At 43.8% G+C, this 27,350-nt stretch overlaps 1 protein-coding gene and 1 long non-coding RNA gene across 4 annotated transcripts in view; both read right to left on the reverse strand.

The window, feature by feature from the left end:
* LOC129701788 (thioredoxin domain-containing protein 15-like) overlaps nucleotides 1-27,350 on the reverse strand; it is a 41,024-nt gene that overhangs the window by 6,240 nt on the left and 7,434 nt on the right. For 2 of the 3 annotated variants that reach the window (XM_055643223.1, XM_055643222.1), the window contains exons 2-4: nucleotides 24,216-24,255; nucleotides 20,515-20,931; nucleotides 1,382-1,896 (exon numbers count right to left, since the gene is read on the reverse strand). In XM_055643223.1, the coding sequence (XP_055499198.1) occupies nucleotides 1,382-1,896; nucleotides 20,515-20,931; nucleotides 24,216-24,228 (945 nt within the window). In that variant the 5' untranslated portion in view covers nucleotides 24,229-24,255. Of the gene's footprint in view, nucleotides 1-1,381; nucleotides 1,897-3,342; nucleotides 3,503-20,514; nucleotides 20,932-24,215; nucleotides 24,256-27,350 lie in introns of those variants that run through there. The other variant, XM_055643224.1, reaches the window with a different exon arrangement.
* On the reverse strand, nucleotides 5,966-8,553 carry LOC129701790 (uncharacterized). Its single transcript, XR_008724265.1, has 2 exons — nucleotides 8,336-8,553; nucleotides 5,966-7,315 (listed from the first exon to the last, which is right to left on the reverse strand). It is a non-coding gene; the product is annotated as an uncharacterized LOC129701790 (long non-coding RNA).

The raw sequence follows: 27,350 nt of genomic DNA on the forward strand, positions 1-27,350 counted from the left end.
TATTTATTTATATATATGTGAATATGTATATATTATACATACACAAACAGATAATATACACACACACACACATACACCTACTATAATATACAATTCTTCACCAACAGATTTTCTGTTTAATAAAATTCCTCACTTAATTTAGGAAGTCATTCCATAAAAAAGTACAAAGATTAGTGAAAATATATTGCATTTCGATTCATCAAGATTAATGAACAGTAGAAGACTGTTAATGCAGCAGCTCCAGTTTCCACTAATTAAACAGCAGGGAGCAGCTCAAATATTCAGGCAAGAAGCTGCATGAAAGCAGTGAATCTGAGGCAATCACAAACCTGGAGGGGCCTTCAGAATCTGAAGCGTAGAATCTGCTCTTTTATTTCTTTCAGCAGTAAAAGTTCAAAGTCAGTGGGCCAATAAACCAGACATCTTTAAAATTCTAATTTACTACAAATCAGGTCACCTACAAATGACTATTCTAAATTCCCAACAAGTCAGCCCGTCACAAAGAATAACATTTTGATGTACAATTTCCCAAGAGAGCATAAAGTCTTCGATTGTTGAAATTTGGGCAGTTGTGCATCAAATTAGACAAATATACTGCTAATCCATCCGTTACCGAGACAGACTGTGGCATGCAGCCTTAGCCAAAGAGGCCAGAAGGAAATTTTCTTCAAAGCATTTGCCAATAACGTTTTCAAAATGCACTGAATGACTTTCATCTACAAGTCCCCAGCTACTGATAAACATCTGCACGGTGCTTTGGTGCCGACCTTCAGTGACGTGGCCAGAAAACCACCCTCATTGAGAGAGAAACAACGTGCAAGACCTATATAAAGCACAGAGTGTTGGCGTAACTCAGCGGGATCGGGCAGCATCGGTGGAGGGAATGGATCGGCGACGTTTGGTGACCGGAGCCTTCTTCAGTACAAGTCCTATGGTGTCCCATTGTGTAACGGCATCAAAGCTTAATAAAAATGAATTTTGTGGACAAAAGTTAAGCAAATAAATAACAAAATATGAAAAAACTCAAATTTCTACCAAGTATACCAGAATAGTGCTTAGGTCTGTGATGTCCAATCTTACATATATTGAAGTTGGTATGAGCTAAGCAAGGGCCAAACGGTTAAAAATTCTGATCTTTCTTCCTATTACTATGCTTGGCAGCAAGTACTGTATGTATAGAAAAATCTGCCAGAGACTTCACCATACCTAACAAATCACCGGATCTGGATAGAGTGTAAGAGTTCAAATTTACAAGAATAATTTCCCCAAAGAAAACTTACAGCATAGGTACTATTACAGAAACAATGGCCAACTTAAAGCATACCCCTGAGAGACCCATCAACAAATTCACCAAATCTATTGAAATTTCGAACTGCCTTACTTGCGAGCTGTTAAGGATTTGTACGATAAAGTGATCTAATCCAGTGATATTTCTTTCTTCACAGTTTACTTTTGGTGATTTGGCCGTTCCAGTAGCATTCGATTCTTCCACGGCTGCGCTCACAGTCTGCGCTGGTTCCACAGCATTTGTGGCTTTCTTTTCAGGTAGCTCTCCCTCCGGACTACTGGATGGAGCATGTGCGAGGGAAGGCACTACTTCCTTTGGGACACTGCATTCTCCGTTCTCTCCACTTGCATCGGTACAGGGACTATCTTTGACTTCAAACGTGGAGTGTTCACTTTTAATATTCTGAATAAGAGACAGTAAAGTTTTTTGATTTGAGGTAATTGCACTTCCCAGAACAGCATCAGCTATTTCTGCCGTTGGAAACTGGATTTTCCCTTTACTCTGTTCATCTGTTTCTTCAAGTTCAGCATCACCGATTGCATTGGAAATTATTTCATTCCTTTCAGCAGGCAATTGTTTTGAGGCATCAGCATCTCTTTGGATGTCAGCTGCAAACAAAGATTCTTTGATTAAAAATTCCACATACATCAATATTTTAATATAGTTAATATTAGATCAGTGGCTACAGCAATATAGCCCCATGGTGGCACGGTGCAGCAGCGGTAGAATTGCTGGCTTACAATGCCAGAGACCCGGGTTCGATCCAGACTATGGGTGCTGTCGGTATGGAGTTTGTATGTTCTCCATGACTGCGTGGGCTTTCTCAGGGTTATGGTTCCAAAGACATGCTTGTTTTAGGTTAATTGGCTTCTGTAAATTGTCCCTAGAGTGTAGGATAGAACTTGTTGGTCGGCGTGGACTCTTTGGGCTGAAAGGCCTGTTTCCATGCTGCATCTCTAAATCAAAACTAAACAATATATTGCTTGAGTTTCTCGAAAATCATTGACTCAGAGACACATGTCAAATCTACCAAAAGCAGCCAAGGGATTTTTTTGACAAGTGATTAAACACATTTTGGAATTAAATGAAACTAGTCTCAATAACGGTAGCGTTAAACTATCAGATCATCATAAAAAATAACGATAGGCACAACAATGGCACAAATATAGGCGGGACAGTTGGATAGTTGGTAGAGCTGCAACCTCCACAGTGTATACAAGTGATAGGTGGATACAAAACCTAGAAAGCGATAGGTGATAGACATTAAATACCAGATTAACTCAGCGGGTCAGGCAGCATCACTGGAGAAGATAAATAGGTGATGCTTCGGATCGCGATCCTTCTTCAGACTGAGAGTCAGGGGAGAGGAAAACTAGAAAGGTTTTGAAAAGGTGCCTGACCTGCTGAGTTACTCCAGCACTTCAGTGTAAACCAGCATCTGCAGTTCCTTCCTGCACAAGTGACAGGTGGATAATAATTTTTAATATTTTAATATTTAAGCTTTAAGGTAATCCGCTATATTTAAGAGGGAGTTAGATGTGGCCCTTTTGGCTAAAGGGATCAGGGGGTATGGAGAGAAGGCAGGTATGGGATACTGAGTTGGATGATCAGCCATGATCATATTGAATGGCGGTGCAGGCTCGAAGGGCCGAATGGCCTACTCCTGCACCTATTTTCTATGTTTCTATAATGAGAGGAGGTTGACGTGGAAACAAGGAACTGCAGTTACTGGCGACGTTTCGAGTCGCGTCCTTCTTCAGACCGAGGGAGGGGAGAGGAGGGGGGAGAGAGAGGGGGGAGAGTCAGGGAAGAGGGAGAGAGAGAGGGGGAGAGAGAGGAGCGAGGGGGGGGGAGAGGGGAGTGCGGAGAGGGAGGGGAGAGAGCGGGGGGAGGAAGGGAGGAGGAGGGAGGGGTGGGGGAGAGGAGAGAGGGAGGAGGAGAGGAAGGAGAACGGGGCCTGTCCATGTTTTCCAGTCCATCATTCAATGGGTCGGGAGCGCTCGGCCTGCACAGGCAATATTCCCCGCTGTAATTGGCCCCGCCCGGCCACTCACCATATGTAGTCACCACTGCGAGGATCAGCGCAGCGGCGAGTGAGGCCGCGGGCCGGACGCGGACCCGACAGCCCATTCCCATTCCCACCCCCGCCCGCCCGCAGAGACTATGGCGTGAAGCCGGTGGCCGCCATCTTGACCGCGGCCGCAAGCGGTCGTCCCGACTGACAGCCAAGACAGCCAATCAGCGACGGGGTAGTGGGAGGGACCTAACGGCTCCGACCAATAGCCGAGAGCCTATCGACGTCCCTGTTCTGACTGACGGCGACATTCGCCAATCAGCACGTGGTGTTGGGCGGGGCCTCTCGGTTCTGGCCAATAGTCGTGCGGGAGACCGGGCGCTGCTGTCGCGCCACCCATGACTGACGGTGGCCTCAGCCAATCAGCGATACGTCTTCGTCACGGTGGTGGGCGGGACCTCTTGGTTCCGGCCAATAGCCGCAACCCCGCGGTCGTCCCGCCTCTGACTGATAGCGACATTAGCCAATCGGCATGTCGCTGGTGGGCGGGATCTATGGGTTCTGGCCAATAGCCGCACACGGTAGACAGAGAACCCAAGGTTACACAAAAAAGCTGGAGAAACTCAGCGGGTGCAGCAGCATCTATGGAGCGAAGGAAATAGGCGACGTTTCGGGCCGAAACCCTTCTTCAGACTGATCAGGGGCAAAGATCCTAGAGGGACAAGATAGACCACTCCTTCGAAATTCAATGGGCTGACGTGTAGTACGCAACGGAACGTCACGGCCGCCATTTGTTACAGCGACACTCGACTTCCGGTATTCCACCCGCTGTGATTCAAAGCAAAGATTATAGAGCTCCGCTATAATCTTTGATCCAAAGCAAAGATCCTCAAGTATCTTGTAGCGGGAACAGACCCCTCCTTTGTGTAGTTTCCCTTGCATTGTATTGCTTTAACACACACTGCAAAAAATTAAATTTAACGTATATATATTTAATATATTTATATGAATGTGTGTCTGTGTGTGAGAGGCAAGTTAGAGATAATAGTTTATTCTCATGTATCAGAAGCAACTTTGATTTAAATCATCACTATTAATTTATTTGTCTTGTAAGATGATATACATAAACCATAAAGGCAATTATATATATAATTATATAGTAATAATAAATATATGCATATATATATATTTATACACACATATATACACACACATACACAAATGCATACATATTGATACATTTATATGCATACATATATACACATATATAAACATATATATATATACACATACGTATATACACACATATACATGCATATATACACATACATGCATATATACACATACATATATATTTATATATATTATCATTTTCCAACGATCAATAGATTTACGATCAGCTCCTGTGGATTGGAGGATAGCTAATGCTATCCCACTTTTCAAGAAAGGAGCGTGAGAGAAAACGGAAAATTACAGACCAGTTAGCCCGACTTTGGTGGTGTGAAAGATGCTGGAGTCAATTATTAAAGATGCAATAATGGGGCATTTGGATAGCAGTAAAAGGATCTGTCCAAGTCAACATGGATTTATGAAAGGAAAATCATGTTTGACTAATCTTCTGGATTTTTTTGCCACAAGGCTTGGTGTTGGGGCTGCAACTGTTTACCATATATATTAATAATTTTGAAAAGGGAATTAGGAGCAAAACTAATGCATACATACCTACATATGTACCCATGCGCTGCTGTGACCCGAGCCCCGGAGATTCGGAGGCTCCAACCGCAGGCCTGGCAGACAGTAATATCGGAGCCTGCGGGTCCCTGCTGGGAGACCGCTTTTCGGGGCTTCCGCAACGGCAAATTATTCCGCCCGAGTAGCGGGGGTCGAGGATGACCTGGAGCGGGGCCTTACATCATCGCCCGGCGTGGCTTAAATGGCTGCGGCACTTTTCTAGCGCACGCCGGGGGCTCCAACAACCTCTATGAGGTTCAAGTGACAAATAAATTGTATTGTGTATATTTAAATTAATCTGGCAAGTTGGTCAAATAACATGGGCACCTTCTTGCTTTTTTTGCGACATGGATTTTTTAAATGTGAATGTCTCATATCAACACATTTGTGGGTCAACAGTATTTTGTATCAACCCCCACAATTTCAAATAATTCTCAATTGAACTTCTTAAACAGGAAAACAATTGTTATTTACATCATTTTGTGTGGCTGTCAAGGTAGCTGTGTAGACTGTAATTATGAGACTGCCGGGCAGTATCACTGTAAATGGTGGTGGCTGTGTGTTTTAATGCAAGTGTGAAAAGGAGAGTAAATTTAAAGAGACAATGTGAGAGCCATCAGGGTTTCATCCAGGAACCAATTTAAAGGCAAGTTTCCATCAATTACAGTATTTTAATTGAAAATCTTACTCTTAATATTCTTCCTAATTAGGCTTTTTGTGTTCCCTCTTGAACCTTGTGTCTCCCAGAGCCTCTGGGGAGGTTCTGGAGATACAATAACCCAATTTTGAGGCAAATAACCATCTTTAAAACTGCCTTTAATTCTACATTCTCCGAGGATGCTGGATGCCGCGACAATCTCTTGCAACAAGTACAGAAAGGCAGTCAGCTGCAAAAAGATCAAAAGAGAGGAAAGAGTATGGAAGGGAAAGGCTTTTCAGAATCATAATCAGATTTTATTTTCCAAGTATGTTTTGCAATATACGAGGAATTTCATTGGCCAGGTCAGTCATACAATTAAAAGCAACAGCACTCAAAAACACATTTTAATACGGACATTCACCAAAGTGACTCCTACACATTCCTCACTGTGATGGAAGGCGAAATAAAGTTCAAGTCCCTTCCTTTTGTTCTTCCTCGGTCGGGGGCCTCAAGCCCCCCGTTCAAACTCCGTTCAATGGTGAACTCCTCTTGGTCTCCAGGCCTATAGTGCTGCACAAATCACTGCACCACATGCATCTATTTATTCATTTTTCACATGGTTCATATGCAGCTGGATATTAACTTGCTGACATGGAAAGAGATGCAGTGAGCATTCAATAGTTCAGACTTCTGTGCGAATTAAGGGACTGCTTGATGGGCTGAGGGTAATCGAGATTGGCTGATTGTCATTCTTTTGCAAGAACTGATGGAAGTTCTTATGGAAAAGCTGATGAATTGACTACGGGATGAGCTGGTGGGCTCGAGGATTGCTGGATGAGTGTTTTAGAAATATAGAAAATAGGTGCAGGAGGAGGCCATTTGGCACTTCGACCCAACACCGCCATTCATTGTGATCATGGCTGATCAGCCCCAATCGATAACCCATGCCTGCCTTCTCCCCATATCCCTTGATTCCACTAGCCCCTAGAGATCTATCTAACTCTCTCTTAAATCCACCCAGTGATTTGGCCTCCACTGCCCTCTGTGGCAGGGAATTCCACAAATTCACAACTCTCTGGGTGAAAAAGTTTTTTCTCACCTCAGTCTTAAATGGCCTCCCCTTTGTTCTAAGACTGTGGCCCCTGGTTCTGGACTCGCCCAACATTGGGAACATTTTTCCTGTATCTAGCTTGTTCAGTCCTTTTATTCATTTAGATGTATCTATGAGATCCCCTTGCATCTAACAAGAGTGTTTTATTGTCATGTAGAACAATTTTCCTGCATCTAGCTTGTCCCAGATAGAACAATTAAATTCTTACTTTCAGCAGCACAACAGAATCTGTAAACATAGTACACTGTAAACAATATGATAAGATCTCCCCTCATCCTTCTAAACTCCAGTGAATACAAGCCTAGTCTTTTAAATCTTTCCTCATGACAGTTCTGTTAGGTTATTTGATGGTTAGGACAGGTTTAGAGGGGTATGGGCCAAATGCAGGCATGTATCGCCATTTGCATTAGTTTTGTGCAGTTAATAAATCACAATTTCACACAATGTACATAAGACGGCAGTTTTTTGACAAATAAGACAGTTCGGTGCAGGAGATCTTGTCGATGAGTATTCTGGACCCACTGTTGACATCTGAAATTACAGGAGATATCATTTAGGATTAACTAATAAGAAGAAAGATGATCATAACTACATGCCTGAACAATGGATGATATATCACTTAAATGCAATTGTTTTCAGTTGTGTGGAGATCTGTATGTTGAAGATGTATTTTGCCTCTAATATGTCAATTTACCTTAAATGTAGAAGAGCTTATTAAAATCTTCTTACAAAGACCATTAAGTATTTTCTTTCTATCCTCTTTTGGACCCAAGGCATAGCAGAGCTGCCAACTCTCACGAAGAGGTAAGGGAGGGAGAGAGGGAAGGGAGGGAGATCGAGAGAAGAGAGGGAGAGAGAGAGATCGAGAGAAGAGGGGAGAGAGAGATCGAAAGAGGGGAGACAGAAGAGAGGGAGAAGGGGGAGAGGGGAGAAGGGGGAGGGGAGAGGGAGAAGGGGAAAAGGGGGGAGAGGGAGAAGGGGGGAGAGGGAGAAAGGGGGGAGAGGGAGATGGGGGGAGAGGGAGAGAGGGGGAGAGGGAGTGGAACGATAGCACATTATAACGCGCAGCCGTCCCATTCCGACCAAAGATTATAGAGCAGAGCTGCTCTCGTATCTTTGATTGCGGCCGCCGCCGCCTAACCCCCCGGCCCACCATTGCACCCAAAGATGATAGAGCAGAGTTGTATAATATTTGAATGGGCGGGCTTGTGATCTTTGCTTGTGATGTCTCGACAATTCGAGGGATATAATAGGTAACAGCCGCCGCATTCTCGGACACGAATCTGAGCTCGAAAAATCCCGTGGCCACTGGGCCTAATGTGTCCGCGGGCCATATTTTGGAAATAAATCCCTTACAAGAACAAAACCTAAAATGTACAGAAGTGTTAAAACTGTCTTTATTATTATGGTAAGTAAAGATCTATTAAACATAAGTCTAATAACTTTATAATGTACCGACAAACCCATTTCCCAATGGCTGTTGATGGGAGAACAGAAAATAACATTTTCACGACAGAATATCGACTGAAAATAATAAAAATATTTTCTCACCTTTCTTTTTTATTGGGGAACCTAAAGAATGACAGGTTGGGTCGTTTAGATTTATGATTAGAACAGTTGATAGCGGAGCAGTGAGATGTAGATTTAGCTGAGGACGCCATTACAGCCCAATAAATGCTTAACAATATGGCGTCGACGGTCACACACGTCATACTACGCGTTTTTCGAGGAGTGGTCTATCTTGTCCCTCTAGGATCTTTGATCAGGGGCGGGGGTGTGGGTGGGGACAAGAAAGGGAAAAGGAGGAGGAGCCGGAAGGCTGGGGGATGGGAGGAGACAGCAGGGGGGCTGAGGAAGGGGAGGAGACAGCAAGGACTAACAGAATTGGGAGAAGTCGATGTTCATGCCCCGGGGATGCAGACTCCCCAAACGGAATATGAGGTGCTGTTCCTCCAATTTCCGGTGCTGCTCGCTGTGGCCATGGAGGAGACCCAGGACAGAGAGGTCGGAGGCGGAGTGGGAGGGGGAGTTGAAGTGCTGAGCCACCGGGAGGTCAGCTTGGTTATTGCGGACCGAGCGGAGGTGTTCGGCGAAACGATCGCCCAACCTCCGCTTGGTCTCACCGATATAGATCTGCTGGCATCTAGAGCAGCGGACGCAATAGATGAGGTTGGAAGAGATGCAGGTAAACCTCTGTCGCACCTGGAACGATTGCTTGGGTCCCTGAAAGGAGTTGAGGGGGGAGGTAAAGGGACAAGTGTTGCATCTGCTGCGGCCGCAAGGGAAAGTGCCCGGGGAGGGGGTGGACCGAGAGGGAAGGGAAGAATTGACAAGGGAGTTATGGAGGGAGCGGTCTTTGCGGAAGGCAGATATGGGGGGAGATGGGAAGATGTGGCGAGTGGTGGGGTCACGTTGGAGGTGGCGAAACTGACGGAGGATTATTTTTTGTATGTGATGGCTGGTGGGGTGAAAGGTGAGGACTAGGGGGACTCGGCCCTTGACAGAGAACCCTACTGGCGTCCAGTCCTTGACGGACAGCAGGTTCAGCCAATGGGCGACGCGCTGTCTCCTCGGCGGAGGGCGGGACCTCTGGGTTCCGATCAATGGCCGCGTAGGTTGACCAGGTTAGGTTGAGGCGCAGCAGGTTGGTGGTGGAGAGTCAAGGAACTGCAGGTGGTGGCGAGTCAAGCAACTGCAGGTGGTGGCGAGTCAAGGAACTGCAGGTGGTGGCGAGTCAAGGAACTGGATTACAAAAGAAAAGACACAAAGTGCTGTGGAACTCAGCTGGTAACTTGTGTCATAGAGATAGTGTGGAAACAGGCCCTTCGGTCCAACTTGCCCACACCGGCCAACATGTCCCAGCTACAATAGTCCCACCTGCCTGCACTTGGTCCATATCCCTGCAAACCTGTCCTCTCCATGTACCTGTCTAAACGTTGGGATAGTCCCAGCCTCAACTACCTCCTTTGGCAACCTGGTCCATACACCCACCACCCTTTGTGTGAAAATGTTCCCCCTCGGATTCCCGTTAAATCTTTTCCCCTTCACCTTAAACCTATGTCCACTGGTCCTCGATTCCCCTACTCTGGGCAATTGCATCTACCCGATCTATTCCTCTCATGATTTTGTATGCCTCTATAAGATCTCCCCTCATCCTCCTGCATTCCATGGAATAGAGACCCAGCCTATTCAACCTCTCCCTATAGCTCACACCCTCTAGCCCTGGCAACATCCTCGTGAATCTTTTCTGAACCCTTTCAAACTTCTCTGCTGATATAACTGAACTCTACAGATTTCTTTTTTTTTGTGTTGAGGACGTTATTCCTTGGAGTAAAGGAGGATGTGGGGTGATCGTACAGAGGTGTACACAATCATGAGAGGAAAAGATTTGAGTCACTTTTGAGATACGGCGCAGAAACAGGCCCTCGGCCTACCAAGTCGGCGATCCCTGCACATTAACACTATCCTACACACTAGGGACAATTTACCATTTTACCAAAGCCTGAATAACCTTTAGAAAGGAGATGAGAAGGAATTTCTGTAGTCAGAGGGTGGTGAATCTGTGGAATTTATCACCATAGACGACTGTGGAGACCAGGTCAATGGATATTTTTAAGGTGGAGATTGATAGGTAGTTGATTAGGACGGGTGTCAGGTTATGGGGAAAAGGCAGGAGAATGGGGGTGTGAGGGAAAGAAAGGTCAGCCATGATTGAATGACAGAGTAGACTTGACGGCTGAATGGCATGGCCTAAATCTGCTCCTAGAACGTATGAACTTATGAACCTACACGTCTTTGGAGTGTGGGAGGAAACCAGAGCACTCTTGAGATAACCCAAGCCTTCACAGGGAGTACGTACAAACTTCTTACAGACAGCACCCATAGTCAAGATCGAACCTGGGCCCCTAGCGCTGTGCCAGTATGCCATCTAAGATGATTTGTGAGGTGAAGGAGTGCGTCTTTTATCCTTCCATCTCAGGCCTTTGTCCAACCATCTGCGTATCACAAAAAAAAACCCTAAATCTGCATCCGCCTATCACTAGCTGGGCTTGTGAGATAAGGATAGAAGGTGTGAATCATGAAGCCTGAGGAAGAATATTGATTTAGTTTAGTTTATTGTCACCTGTACCGTGGTACAATGAAAAGCTTTTTGCTATCCAGTCAAAGACTATATATGTTTTGAATCAAGCCACCCGCAGTGCAGATACAAAGTTTGTACCTCCTGTCTGATGGTAGAGGGGAGAAGAGGGAGTGACCAGGGTGAAACCGCTCCTTGATTATGCTAGTGGCCTTGCTGAGGCAGTGAGATGGAGTCAATGGAAGGGAGGTTCGTTTGCATTACGGTCTGGGCCACATCCACAACTTTCTGCAATGTATTGCAGTATTGGATGGAGTGTTCCCAAACCATACTGTGATGCACTCCGATAAAATGCTTTCTAGAAGTTGGTGACGGTTGTTGGCGACAAGCCGAACTTCCTCAGCCTTCTAAGGAAGCAGAGGTGTTAATGTGATTTATTGGTCTCAGCACCGATGTGGCCAGTCCAGGACAAATTGCTGGTGATATTTCTTCCTTGGCCATAGCCTTGATGTGGCTAAACAAAAGTGCTGGGGAAACTCAGCGGGTGCTGCAGCATCTATGGAGCGAAGGAAATAGGTAACGTTTCGGGCCAAAACCCTTCTTCAGACTGATGGAGGGTGGGGGGGCAGCGGGGAGAAGAAAGGAAAAAGGAAGAGGAGGAGCCCGAGGGGTGAGGGAGAGCTGAGAAGGGGCGGAGACAGCAAGGGCTACCGGAAATTGGAGAATTCAATGTTTATGCCACTAGGGTGCAGACTGCCCAAGCGGAATATGAGGCAGCCTTGATGTGGCTGTTTCAGGACCAATGGCGCGTGTTATTTATTTCTAAGAACTAGAAGTTTTCAACCATCTCTACTTCGGCACCATCTATGTATATATACCATGGTATGTGTACTGCTTCGCTTCCTGAAGTCAATCACAATGCCCAGCAGCGACTACACCCTCTCCAAAGACTACGTAAAGCAGGTCTCCCCACTACACATCTACAAACTTTTTATAGGGGGACAGTCGAGAGCACATTAACCAACGGCATCACTTCCTGGTTCGGGAGCTGCAAGGCGTACGAACGGCACCAACTTGACGGGATTGTGAAGACCGCCAGCAGGATTATTGGTGCTCCACTCCCTTTCTTGCTGGACATATACAGGAAGAGATGTACCAACAGAGCCATCTCCATCATCAAAGATCCCTACCACCCATCGCATCACATATTCTCCATCCTGCCATCTGGGAAGAGGTACAGGAGCATTAGCTGCAAAACCAGCAGGATGCTCCTCAGCTTCTTCCCGCAGGCTATAAGACTGATAAACGGACTTAGCCCCCTGCCAAAGTAGCGCGCACCAACCACCAACCTGGACACACTGCAGCAGCTGTCGATCGGAACGCCTGTTGATGTTTAGTAGAGAGTAGAGTGTTTAATTTAATTTGTTCATGATATAGGTATTTTTATTTCTATTTACTTGTTGTTATTTGTACTGCACACTGAACGGACACTGGTTGAGCAACGTTTTTTTGTTTCCTCTGGGTATGTGAGTACTCAGGAAATAACAATAAAGATATACTGATACTGATACTTTGTCTTGCTGACATTGAGGGAGTGGTTGTTGTTTATGGAAAGGGCTCGGAAGAAATGGTTACGCATCCAGGTTGGGTACACGGAAGAGAGGGGGAAAGAAAGGGCAGTGTTTGTAGATTAGTTACCTTAAGTTTAGTTTAGTTTGGAGATACAGCGCAGAAACAGGCCCTTCGGCCCACTGGGTACACACCGACCAGCGATCCCCGCACATTAACACTATCCTACACCCACTAGGGACAATTTTGACATTTACCAAGCCAATTAGCCTACAAACCTGTACGTTTTTGGAGTGTGGGAGGAAACCGAAGATCTCGGAGAAAACCCACGCAGGTCACGGGGAGAACGTACAAACTTCGTACAGACAGCACCCACAGTCGGGATCGAACCCGGGTTCCAGCGCTGCATTCACTGTAAGGCAGCAACTTTACCACTGCGCCACCGTGACCGCCCTAAATTGGAGAAATTGAACGATCAAACATTAGGTTGTTAGCTACCCAAGCCAAATAAATGCGAGGTGCTTTTCCTTCAGTTTGCATGTGGCCTCACTCTTGTAATAAAGGAGGCCCAGGATAGAACTATTGCTGCCGTACTCTGGAAGTATTTGGTCCTCAGAACTTTTCTGGTCACTACTGGGACCTTGTGATGTACCTTTCTGTCAAAGATTGCTAGTGATCATAGAATCTAGTTTTCTTCAATTTTGCTGTTGCTACTGAAATAAGGAGGAAAATATTCATGTGGAGTGAAAGGTTACTGTCTTCACTATTGTGAGATCATGGAGAACTTTAGTTGGACATTTGGTCTGAGACATTCGATGACAAAGGTCTGTTGATGATACTAACCATAGAGGCATGCATGGGCTACCCCTCCAAGCGTGTCCTCTCACCTCTCAAGAGAAACTCCAGGTTTCAGTTGGCAACGTTCCATAGGTACAAAATCAACATCATTTAAAGAATCATGCATTCCACTGTTAATAAGTGAACCAGGCAATTAAAGAAAAGGCGATTCTTTTTCACACATTAATGCATGGCATAAAAAATGGCAGAATGCATCTAAAAGATAATGGCCTGGATAGAGAGGATGTTTCCACCAGTGGGAGAGTCCAGGACCAGAAGTCACAGCCTCAGAATTAAAGTACATTCTTTTAGGAAATAGATGAAGAGGAATTTCTTTAGTCAGTGTGGTGAATCTGTGGAATTCATTGCCACAGAAGGCCGCAGAAGCCAAGTAAATGTATATCTTTAAAGGGGGAAATAGATAGAATCTTGATTAGTACTGGTGTCAGAGGTTATGGGGAGAAGGCAGGAGAAATGGGGTTAAGAGGGAGATAGATCACCCATGATTGAATGGCGGAGTAGACTTGATGGGCCAAATGGCCCAAGTCTGCTCCTATCACTTAAGTAAACCTGAAGCAATATGAGAACCGAACTACAATTTTTTGTATTAGTTTTGTATTAGGGCGTAGAAGAGGGAGAAAACAATGAATTGCGTAGAATGCAAACATGTACTACAAGTTAAGATTCTTTTAAAAGCCTATATTTGAAATGAAAGGCTGTATTGTACCACCTATAAATGTAATACACAACCCATTATTTAAAGTTCGAGTGAGGGGGATAAAAAAAAGGTTCAGTCACGCAGTGACCAGTAATTCGTGAACTGAAGACCAATAACGTTTAATCAGAACTAATTTATAGATCAAAAAGCCAAAATATATATATTTTGACCTGCAAAATACAGAGAAGACTGATTTCCCAAGTAGGTCACTTTAGAACTAACCAAAAACATGACTACTATAAATGCAATTTCACCAGTTTCTCATCGCAAGAGCTGTTTAATAGAAAATTAATTTCTACCTTATAATCGAAAAATTCTAATGCCATAACATTTAAATATCATCCACATGAAAATAAGGATGCAAGGTGGATTTTTTCAGTTTAGTTTAGAGAGATATTGTAGATATTGTATTAGAGAGACTTGGAGGCCCTTCGGCCCACCAAGTCTGCGCCGACCAGTAATCCCCCTGTACACTGACACTATCCTACACACTAGGGACAATTTACAATTTGACCAAAGCCAATTAACCGACAAACCTGTACGTCTTTGATGTGTGGGCGGAAACCGGAGCTTCCCGGAGAAAACCCACACGGGTCACGGGGAGAATGTACAAACTCCATACAGACAGCACCCGTAGTCAGGATCAAACACGGTTTTCTGGCGCCGTAAGGCAGCAACTCTACCGCTGCCACACCGTGCCGCCCTATGTATATGGACACACTTATCTGTTTTGTAGTAAATGCCTACTATGTTCTGTGTGCTGAAGCAAAGCAAGAATTTCATTGTCCTATACAGGGACACATGACAATAAACTCACTTGAACATTTTAATTGAAGAAGTCTGCAGAGGCAAGTAACACTGGCCAATTTGGTGCAATGCCTCAATGCATTTCGACACTTACTTCACAAGATACCCACTGTACATAGCTGTTGGTCTGCATTAACATCTGTTACTGGAACCCACTGCCGCTAGAAGCGGGGTTCCATTTCTGAATGGGAAATACATTTTCACTGGACTCTTGCAACCAGCAAAAAAATGTGTAAGTCCTACAAACAGCAAATAGCTGCCCTAACTAGCTCCACTATAACTGGAGAGAAAGTAGAATATTAAGGGAGAGTGTAACTTTGGGAACTTAATCAGCAAGTTGCTTCAATAAGGATAAACTAATATTTTAAAATTATATTTGATAACAAAATAAAAAATAACATTTGACTTTCTGTCAGCTTTATTTCCACTAGATATGGATTTTTGTTACCAGACAAAAAATGTTAATGATTACCCTTGGTGGATCTACATTTCTGCCCATTTCTTTCCAAACGCTGTCACTGAACAAGGAGCATTGTGCATGTGGTTTTTGTTGTGATAAGCCTTCCACTTTGACTAAAAATACATTTGCCAAGATCGCTTCCCCCATGACAAACCATGCGTTTCTCTTCTGTTGAGAAAGCAATTTACGATTTTACAGAAGCCAAGTAACCAACAAACCTGTAAACAACAAATCTTTGGAGTGCGAGAGAAACCGGAGCTGCCGAAGAAAACCCACAAGGTCACGGGGAGAAGGTACAAACTCCATACAGACAGCGCCTGTAGTCAGGATCGAACCTGGGTCTCTGGTGCTGGTGGAAGGCCGCAACTCTACTGCTGGGCCACTATGCCACCCTTAAACCTTGATTAAGCAGGTACTTTTCACATAGTATATGTTTCAGATTAGTTGATAACCATAGTTTAATCACTATCACATAATTTATTTGTTAAAAATAGGGCACAATATCTTTCAAAGCATCACTTTAGCTCATTCCAGTAGGTAATTTTGCTTTGAACTTCCAAATCAGAATCAAATCTATATTTGAGAAAATTGACGAAAAATGTTTCCAAAATCTTAAGAGTTTACATTCTTTAATAATATCCTTAGTTTTGTTCATAAGGGGCATTTCATAAATTGAATACAATCATCCGTGGTTCAATAGCCACAAACTTTGAGACACAAAGTGGGGGAGTAACTCAGCAGGGAATAACTCGGCAGCATCTCTGGAGGTCATGGATAGGTGACATTTCAGGTTGAACCCTTTTTCAGGCTGATTGAAGAAAGCGGGGAAAAGGGGAGAGACAGGACAAAGAGTCGCAGGTAATAGGTGACACAGGTAGGGGGTTTTGACAGGCCGATCGTTTGAACAAAGGCCAGAGATAAGATCAGAAGTTTAGAGACAGGTATGAAGAATTGCAGATCGAGAAGCTAGAGGGAGGAAAGTGGGTGTGGGGGGGGGGGGGAAGGAAAGGGTTGTGGAGAGGAGAAATAAGTGAGAGTCCAGGTTGGGTACAGGAGAGTGAAAGGGGGGGGGGGGGGTTAGATAGAGGTCACTTAAAATTGGAGAATTCAACATTCATACTGTGTAGGAAAAAACTGCAGATGCTGGTTTAAATCGAAGGTAGACACAAAATACTGGAGTAACTCAGCGGGCCAGGCAGCATCTATGGAGTGAAGGAATGGGTGACGTTTCGGGTCGAGACCTTCAGTCCGAAGAAGGGTCTCAACCCGAAACATCACCTATTCTTTCTCTCCAGAGATGTTGCCTGTCCCACTGAGTTACTCCAGCATTTTGTGTCTACCCTCAACGTTCATACTGTTTGGCTGTAAGCTACAGAAGTGGAATGCAGGCTCTATGCTCGCTGGAAATAGAATACTGCATGTAATAAAGGTTTGGATATATATATATTTTTTTAAATCTTCTGGGGATACAGCATGGAGGTCACATGCTACTTTCTTTGGTGTAAAATGATATTAGCCTAAGTGACCACCCCTCTTTTTTTATTTTACCTCCACTATACTCATTCCACTTTCAAAGCCTGGTTTAGATAAATGGCTAACGGATGAGTTAATGATTGAGAATATGTTAGTGAATACTGCCATGTGTGTAACTCTATTAAAAATTTGGATAAACTTAGCAAGGAATATAGACTAAACCATCCACACTCCTAGTTTACAACTACACCATGTGTATCCATTTACCCAGTAAACCGTAAACAAAGCTCCTGCAAAGTACAGCTTCCCACCTAACAAAAAACATGCGCAAAACATAAAACAGTTTTATCATTCAACAGTACAATCTTTGTCCGTTACATACAAGCATTTTTCCTGGAGTCGTGTACACAGTGGAGCATCACAAGTAATAACAAACCTGGAGCATGCAGTTTTGTCAACAAGTAACAAAGGCATTGAAAACAGAGGCACCTTACAGCTGAGGTTTCTTCAAGGTTAGTGTTCTCCGGGACTTATCACAGTATCTGGCAGCAGACATCAATGAATGTCCATAAAATGCGGCATCTACGAAAAGCCAGTTTAAAAATATGGAGCAAAGGGTTTCTTTCACACGACAATGTAGCTCTATGCATCAACAGGTGTACAGTTTCGAGGCTGTTATTACCGTATTAGCCTTGGATACAGTTTAACTCTAGGTTTGGGGAAAAAGAAAGATGTCTGCACGGATTTCTGGAAAAAAAACTTTTATTATGAAAAGGACAACTAGCCGGCCATTTTGGGAAATGCTAATGCCTGATAAGCAAAACCATTCCGAGGTATATTCTTGACAGTAGATGATATCTCAAACGTGGGTTTGGTGACAATAGTCAGCTACAATGGATGCTACAATTAAACTTTGAAAAGACGCATACATGGAATACTTATGATGAAACCAGTGTTACCATTACAGTAGTACGTGTAGTAAATGTGAAAACCTGCCTTCCTAGGAACGATTCTCGTAGTTGTCAACCAACTCTTTTGCATGTCCAATTGTGATTATGCAGAAGCGTTAAAGTACAGTGCTCAACTCTCTTTCTGCTGAGTTTTCCTTCGGTCTTGCTTTTGCCTGTTAAATACTAATAGAGAGAAATATTGTATAGTTTTTGCAAAAATAAAGTTTGATATTACACTGCATTTATTTTGCAACTGCATTTCAGACACAGAATGCCATGCAAGTGAGATTTTTTTTTATTTTTACAAAACCCATTATTTATGGTACAGTACCAATTAATAATTCAATAATGATCACAATTTTGAAAATGGCACCCTATCTGTTCAATAGATATTGCGCTTTCAGAATGTAGTGACAAGGAGCTGCAGATGTTGGTTTGTAAAATTCTGGAGTAAAGGGCCTGTCCCACGAGCATGCGACTCCATGCGGCAAGCGCGAATTTTTGAACACGGTCAGTTTTTCGGAGTCCCGCGCGATGTCGGGACCAACTCTATACGGCTCCGGCGATCGAAGTAGGCCCAGCCCCACGAGCCGTACGGCTCAAGCGACTACGTTAGGTCGCGCTTGCCGCATGGAGTCGCATGCTCGTGGGACAGGCCCTTTAGGTCGCACTTGCCGCATGGAGTCGCATGCTCGTGGGACAGGCCCTTTACTCAGCGAGTCAGGCAGCATCCCTGGAGAACAAAGAAATTCTTTCACTGGCCAAACTTGGTCTTTCCCCTCCTCTTTTCCAGCTTTCTTTCCCCTTCCCCCCCACCCCTAATCAGTCAGTCTGAAGAAGAGTTCCAACCTGAAACGTCGCCTATCCATGTTCCCCAGGGACGGTGCCTGACCCACTGAGTTACTCCAGCGTTTTTGTCTTTCCATGGTGCTTTCAGTCTCAGCCACCAGTAATCTGCTGTGCTCAGAGGGTCAAGAAAAAAATCCCAGGCCAAACAAGACTAAAACATTGGCTCATTGAAGATTATAATATAGTCCCAGCACAACAGAAAGGCAGGCGCGGAAAGGAGTTGCTCTCCATAATGGGACATACATTCATGCAGTGAAAATGTCGTGACCAATGCCTTAAACTGTCTTCAGTCTAACCACTTCTGTGTTATAATAGAGTGTGTATGAAGTGTGTATGAACTGAAGATAGACACAAAATGCTGGAGTAACTCAACCAGACAGGCAGCATCTCCGGAGGGAAGGAATGGGTGATGTTTCGGGTCTCAACCCGAAACGTCACCCATTCCTTCTCGCCAGAGATGCAGCCTGTCCCGCTGAGTTACTACAGCATTTTGTGTCACAATGGACTCTTTTCTCAAGCTTCTGAGTATCTAAATTGTAACTGTGTTAACGATTTAACAAAAGAATATAATTGCCAAATGAAAATCTGTAAATTGTCTGTGGTATTTACAATATTTCACAGCTGAGACATTGTACCGCAGTGCTCCTTTCTCAACTGGCCTTCCTTCTTTCTAATCATCCAGGAAACAGAATACAAATGTAGAGCGCTCACTCAATGTTAACCCATCTCAAAATCTGGTTTTGTTCCTTCAGTCAATCTCCGCATCAATATACCCTGCTGCTCCATTTAACTAACTGGGTATTTACCAAATTCAACTGCATTGTATCCCCAGAAATTAAGAGTACACATCCGGCTTCTGTTAACATCCTATTGACAACTATTAACACTAATATTAATATAGTCTATTCGCAAATGTGAGAATCAGATCATGTAATACCCAACTTCGAGAGCAGGTGAAAGCGACTCCTAAAAAAAAAATTTAGAGAGCAATGTTGGGAAGTTTGCAGTAGTTATTCATGGGTAATTAAAGATTCTGGTTACCAACAGAAAACTTTATAAAGTATAGATTGCCATACAAAGTTCTATACCATCTTGATAATCAACCCTCAAGAACAGTAACTAAAGCTGGAGTTAGCTATTTTCCATGAAGCGGAGACACAAGGAACTGCAGATGCTGCTGTACAAAAAAGACACAATTTGCTGGAGTAATCAGCAGGTCAGGCAACATTACTGGAGAACATAGATAAGTGACATTTTGGCTTGGGACCCTTCTTCAGACTGAAGAAGGGTCCCGATTCAAAACGTCACTGATCCATGCTCTCCAGAATTCTGAAGAGTCTCGACCCGAAACGTCCATGTTCTCCAGAGACACTGCCTGACCCGCTGAGTTACTGCAACACTTTATGTCCTTCTTCCATGAGGTGTTGCTGTAGACAACTTTCACAACGGCCTCAGCCGTAAGCTTCACGTTGTAGCCAAAGATTGCAGTGAATGACTACTGCTTTCAGGCTTAACCCCTTTAAGACGAGCGTTTGTGGAGATTGACAGCCTCTCCTCTTTTGAAATTTCCCCAATGGGAAAAAGTGTAACTAAAATAATTAAAATGATAGAAAACTGCACATGTCCAGTCAAAGGATCCCTAACAAGTGCCAAATAGCAAAATGCAAAATATTGTAACTAACAGGTGTAATGTTCCAAAGACATTTTATTTTAGGGCCAGGATTCCACAACCTCTATGCTGTTTAACAAGATCTTATAGTACGTGTGTGTAGATCAATATCTTGTATAAAAAGTTACCCTACTTCTTAAAGGAACAAACAGATTATAGAAAAACAGTGCTGGCGTTTTACTGATTCAGCTCCAAGTTTCTATTTGTGGTTACAGAAGGGCCACTTGATGCTTTGTTACGGACCATCGAATAGCTAAAAGCAACACTGCTACACGAGGGGAAATCGAGACCAGAGATGTGGGAGAGAGTTTTTATGGTACCTGGCGGCCTTCCAGGGCTGACCCGATATCCTGCTGCCTTGGTCGTGCCCAAGGGCCTGCCCGGGCTGGTCTTAAACCCAGCTGCCTTTGTTGTTCCCAAAGGTCGGCCCGTACTGGTTCTGTAGCCAGCAGCTTTCGTCGTCCCAGCCGGCCTTCCTCTCTTCCCCGCTCGGAAAATGTTTTTCCTCCGTTTCACGTCGTCCTGGGCCTCTGCGGTTCTCCCGACGCCCAGTTGGGAACTCGGCTCCTCCGGCGACTCCTGCTTCACGCAGCTTATGGGCTTGTAGCTGTTCCCGTAATGTTTGTCCGGTTGAGACGAACACAAGTCAAACTGTTCATCGCTGCTCACATCATCAGCAACCTCCTTCTCAGACTGATAGCAGCTGGTGTTACTGCAGCCCACTGAATGCATCATTTCTATGGGCAGGACAACAAAAGTATTTTAGAGTAATTTGTAACAATAGCAAAATCAACGCACATGCAAATTACTGAAGATAGTCATTCCAGGAAATGAGGTAGATGCAGGGAACTGCAGATGTGGGGAGGACATCACTGTAAAATACCGAATAGTGAAAGGCCTGGATCGGGTGGATGTGGAGAAGATGTTTCCACTAGTGGGAGAGTCTAGGCCACAGAGCACAGCCACAGAATAAAACGAAGTACCTTTCGAAAGGAGATGAGGAGGAATTTCTTCAGTCAATGAATGGTGAATCTGTGGGATTCATTGCCACAGAAGGCTGTGGAGGCCAAGACAATGGATATTTTTAAGGCAGAGGTAGATAGGTTCTTGATTAGTACGGGTGTCAGGGTTTATGGAGAGAAGGCAGGAGAGTGCGGTTGGGAGAGATAGATCAGATGTAATTGAATGGCGATGTAGACCTGATGGGCCGAATGGCCTAATTCAACATGTTCGTTTACCAAGGAAAGTTTCTGGTGCAACTAAAGCACGAGCTTGAAAATCCACAAACCATGGATGGTAGAAAGAAGAAAAAATATCTCAATAGATCATGGCCTCGAAATTTAGAAACCAGGAACTGTAGATGTTGGACATAGTGCTGGAGTAACTCAGCAGGTCAGGCAACATCTCTGGAGAACACGGATAGGTGACGATTCGGGTTAGGACCTTTCTTCATCCTGAAGGACTTTAGTCTGAAGAAAGGTCCCTACCCAAAACGTCACCTATCCATGTTCTCCAGGTTTGCTGCCTGACCTGCTGAGTTACTCTAGCATTTTGTGCCATTCCAGCAAATAATTTTGCTTTATCCTTCCAGAATCGAATCAAATCTTCATTTTGAAAATTGGGATTTGTTTTGGAGAATCCAATGTTTTGAAGACTTTCCAAAATCAGAATGATTTAATCTTGATTGAATAATGTTTACACAAGAGTTTACATTCTCTAATAATCTCCTTATGTTTGTTCATAAGGAGCATTTCTAGATTTAATACAATTGTCTGTGGGACAATAATAATTTATTCACGTGAAAGAAAATACTGCATGTAATGGTAAAGGTCAGGATATTAAAAAATAATCCTCTGGCGATCCAACACAGGCATCCTCTCCACATCCACTCTATCTAGGCCCTTCACTAATCGGTAAGTTTCAATGAGGTCCCCCTTCATCCATCTAAACTCCAGCGAGGACAGGTCCAGTGTTGTCAAATGCTCATCATATGTTCACTCAATCATTCTTGTAAACCTCCTCTGGGCACTCTCCAGAGACAGCACATCCTCCCTCAGATATGTGACCCAAAATTGCTCACAATACTCCAAATACAGCCTGATGTCATGCTAAGGCCTTATAGAGCCTCAGCATGACATCACTGTTTTTTGAATTCTAGTCCTCTTGAAATAAATGTTGGCATTGTGTTTGCCTTCCATACTACCCATTCAACTTGCAAATTAACTTTTTGGGAATCCTGCAATCCCAAGTCCCTTTGCACCTCTGATTTCTGGATTCTCACCCCATGTTTCTGTGCCGTATGACTCTAAGATTTAAAATATGACATTGCAGGTTTAAATAATAGTGGAGTAGGATAAAATGAATTAATGAATAAGTCTATTGGACAAGTATTCACATACAAGGAATTTGCCTTGGTGCTCCGCCCGCAAGTGACAACATGACATACAGTGACAGTTAGGAATGACACATAAAACACTAAACATTAATAATAACACATTATCGATTAATATAGGATGCCAATATATGGAAAGGATCATTGGAAAACACTTTACCCATAAAATGTAATGGTGAGAAGGCAACGTTTTGTTGGGGGTACTTAATGGACAGGTGGGTAGTTTTCTTTCGGAAGGGTAATCAATAGCATTGGGCTTCTGTGTCGTCACAAAATTTAGTTCTACGATTTTGAAAAACCATCCCATCTGCTCCTCCTTCATTTTGTATTTAAATGGTATAATGAAGTCATCCTTGGTGCTGCAGCAGCGATACACTTACAAATAAATACACACTACACAATACAATTTAACACAAACATCCACCACAACGCTCTTCACTGTGGTGGAAGGCAAGTCCTCCTCCTTTGTTTTGTGAATCCACCGATTCCATCTACACTCCATCTCTGCCTCCGAAAAGCAGCCAACTTAATCAAGGACTTGTCCCATCCCTTCTTCTCCCTGCTCCGATTCGCCAGACTCAGGAACAGTGTCTTCCCTTCCATCATCAGCATTCTCAATAGTCCTTCCATAAGCTAGAGCACTGTTCAATTCACCATCGAGGACATTGGACTTTGTCTAAGGAACTAATGCACTACAAAATGCTGTATTCTACACTCTTTATCTTCCCCATTGCTCCATCTATTGTACTTGCATTTGAACTGTATCTATCTGGTATATCTGATCTATTTGGATTTGTAAAACAAAGCTTATCACTGTAACTCGGTACATATGACAATAATAAACCTAAACAATGATGCGTCACTATGTGCACATTTCTTCAAAGGCAGCTAGGAACTGTTTTGTTTCCAATTTCATACAGAAGCACCATCGGCTGAACCAGCCAGAACTCCTTATTGAACGGCACGTGGTTGCAAAATGTGGAGGACTTGTACGGAGTTTGTACGATCTTCCCGTGACCACGTGGCTTTTCTCCGGGTGCTCCAATTTCCTCCCATACTACAAAGAGGTACAGGTTTGTAGGCCAATTGGCTGAGGTATAAATTTGTTCCTAGTGTGTGCGATTGTGCTAGTGCATGAGGTTCACGGGTCGGCACGGAGTCGTGAGCCGAAGGGCCTGTTTCTGCACTGTATCTCTAAACTAAACAGTGAATAGAGGCTAGCAAAATATAGTCGTTTTGCACATTCCCAAAGATGGCATCTAGATGAAGGACATACTATGATGTTCAGAATTCTTCCTAAGCCCCGTGGCTTTCCTCCTAAGCGGCACTGTGGCGTAGCGGTAGAGCTACTGCCTTACAGCGCCAGAGACCCAGGTTTGATCCTGACTACGGGTGCTGTTTGCACCGAGTTTGTACGTTCTCCCCGTGAGTTTTCTCCGAGATCTTCGGTTTCCTCCCACACTCTCGAACCTATCTCTAAACTAACAAAAAAACTAAAATATGCATAAGAACACTTTTTATTTAAAACCACTAATTTGGAATGATTGGAAGGTTGAATTGAACTTTTTTCCATAAGGGGGACCAGAGTCCAGAATTACTGAATAATAAAGCACTGAATTGTATACAGACCTCTGTAATTCATAACGTCTCTCACACGAATAGAAACTACCTGGGGAACAAAAAGAGAATAGTTATAAATGATTCATTGCAAATAAGCAAAGATCTACGATGCAAATAAATTTCCTATCTTTCGGGACCAATGAAGAAGAGCTTTTTATGATACGCATTTAAATTTAAATTATTGAACGCATTGTTTGGGAACAGCTCCATCCAAGACAGCAAAAATTAGCAGATTGTGGACGCAGCCCAGACCATCACGAAAACAACCTCCCTTCCATTGACTCCATCTACACTTCATGCTGCCCCGGCAAGGCACCAGCATAATCAATGTTTAAGGTGAGAGGAGAATGATTTGAAGGGGATGTGATGGGCTAACTTCTATACACTGAAGGGCGATGAGTAAATGGGTAAATGGAACAAGCTGCCAGAGGAGGTAGTACAGGTAGATACAATCACAACTTTAAAAAATATATATATTTGGACAGGTACGTGGACAGGAATAGTTTACAGGGATATGGGCACAAACACTGGAGTTCCAACAAGTGGACTGGACACTTTGGACAGTTTGTGTTTTCTATATTTTTTCTCTCCCCTTTCTTGTTTTAAAAACAGCGCCTCAATTGTGGTGACTATGTATTTGTGGTTGTGCAAAAGAATGTCACTGTGCTATGCATACTAGACAATAGAGAACTATATGAAAGAGGAAAATGGGATTATGAGTAGGCATCTTGGTTGGCAAGGACAAGTTGTGCCAAAGGGCCTCTTTCCTCACTGTACAACTCTACGAATCTCTATAAATCGCCCGAAAATGTGGACGGCACGGTGGTAGAGTCACTGCCTTACAGCGTCAAGAAACCCGGGTTCTATCCTGACTACGGGTTCTGTCTGTATGGAGTTTGTACGTTCTCCCCGTGACCTGCATGGGTTTTCTCCGAGATATTCGGCTTCCTCCCACACTCCAAAGATGTACAGGTTTGTAGGTTACCAGGCTTGGTAACATTGTAAATTGCCCCTAGTGTGTGTAGGATAGAGTTAATGTGCGGGGATCGCTGGTCGCTGCGGACTCGGTAGGCTGAAGGACCTGTTTCCAGGCTATATCTCCAAACTTAACTAAAATCTGAAATAAAGCTTATAATATACATAAGTTCAAGATTCCCCCCCCCCCCCCCAAGCCATTATATTTTGAAATATTTGCAGTATCTTGGAGTTGAAATCCATTCAAATTCTACCAGACGCAGAAAATCGACAGAACATTAATCGTGGCTTAGTAGGCCGTTTAAACCCTGACTGTAGCTCAAGCAAGGAAGCGTGACATTTTCAGTGTATTTTTCAGTGGGATTAGTTTGTAAACAGCTTACTTTCAAGTCAACTCAAGTAATTTCCAGATTCCCCAGGAGAAGAGTGCGACAGTGTGGATGAGACCTGAACTGTTGACAGCTAGCACCATGTAAACGCAGGAACAGCACCTCATATTTCGCTTGGGCAGCGGTTTGTATAAGGGACACGACACGACCCAAAACGTCACCCATTCCTCTTCTCCAGAGATGCTGTCTGACCCGATCAGTTACTCCAACTTTTTGGGTCTATCTTCAGTATGAATATTGACTTCTATAACTTCAAGTAACCCTTGCTTTCCCTCTCTCTTTCCTTCCTAGTTCTCTAACTAGTTTGAATGCCTTCCTGATTAAATTTTACTTTGTATGCCTCATGGACACCTTCCCCTCCGCTAGCATTGATCCAATCTACATGCTCTCTAACCTCCGTCCCCTTTGATCTTTAGTTTTTATACCTTGTCGTTCTATATTCCTATGCCTCCCTCTCCCCCGACTCTGTCTGAAGAAGGGTCTCGACCCAAAACATCACCCATTCCTTCTCTCTGGAGGTGCTGCCTGTCCCGCTGAGTTACTCAAGCACTTTGTGTCTATCACCATGTTAAATGGCACATGCTTGGAAGTCCCAAAGTTGCTACGATTGCCCTCAGTGTGACAGCAGTGAACAACACCCCCGATACTACCATGGAAACGCAGGCAAGTAGCTTTTTTTCAAAAATGGACAAGTATTTGAAAACAAATAAAATTAATCAGAATATATGATGAGGCAATGAGCTTTCTAAGAATCAATTCTTCCCAGACAGAAGTGACCCCAGCCCGAGGGGAGGCATTTTCCACACAACAGACACAGTGACAATACACTTTGAATTGGAAAAGGTGAAGTTCTCATTATTGGAGTTCATTGAACATAGGTGATCTTATAGATGTGTACAAGATCATGAGAAGAATAGATAGGGTAAATGCACAATCTTTCATCCAGAGCAGGGGAATCAAGAACCAAGAGGGCATAGGTGAGGGGGGAGCAAAGATTTAATAGGAACACAAGCTGCAACTTTTCTTTTCATACAAAGGGTGGTGGGTGTATGCACCTCGTGTTCGGCACAGACTTTGTGGGCTGAAGGGCCTGTGCTGTTCTGTGTTTTACACTGTAAAGTATCTATCTATAGGCGATAATTCCTCTGAAATCAGTTATACAATATTAAGTGAAGGCATCAACACTAGATGTTAGTGGGACAGAGATGGTCAAGGGGACCAGTGACATGGGGTGTAAAGTTAACATGGGGGTGGAATAGGGAGCTGAAGTAATGAAGCCTTCAGTCAGACCTGGATCCAGTGTCCTGAGCAAAGGTTTAGATTTCCAGTGAACAGCATTATGAAAGGGGATGAAAATTCAATTTCCATTACGCTTAAATACATGGGTTCACACTTGAGAGCCAAATAACCAGCAAAACGCTGTTACTGTTTAGTCAATGCAACAAACAAGGAAGACTACCCATTCCATCTCCTCGCTTATATCCACCTCTCACTTGCCCATCTTTCTCTTCCAGCTTTCTCCCCAGTACCACATACAATCAGCCTGGAGAAGGCTCCTGTTCCAAAACACCGTCTGTCCATTATCTCCGCAGATGCTCGCCTGACCTGCTGAGTTACTCCAGCACTCTGTGCATTCTATTGTAAAACTGGCGTCTGCAGTTCCTTGTTTCGAGTAACATTATGGACATTTTTCTGCAGTCTGGCTTGTTTACCTCTGGTGTAAATGTATACATTGAACACAGATCTTAACCTCTGCTACTTCATTGATTTATTACATGTC

Source organism: Leucoraja erinacea, chromosome 11 (genome assembly GCF_028641065.1).
Source record: "Leucoraja erinacea ecotype New England chromosome 11, Leri_hhj_1, whole genome shotgun sequence".
Lineage (NCBI taxonomy): Eukaryota > Metazoa > Chordata > Chondrichthyes > Rajiformes > Rajidae > Leucoraja > Leucoraja erinaceus.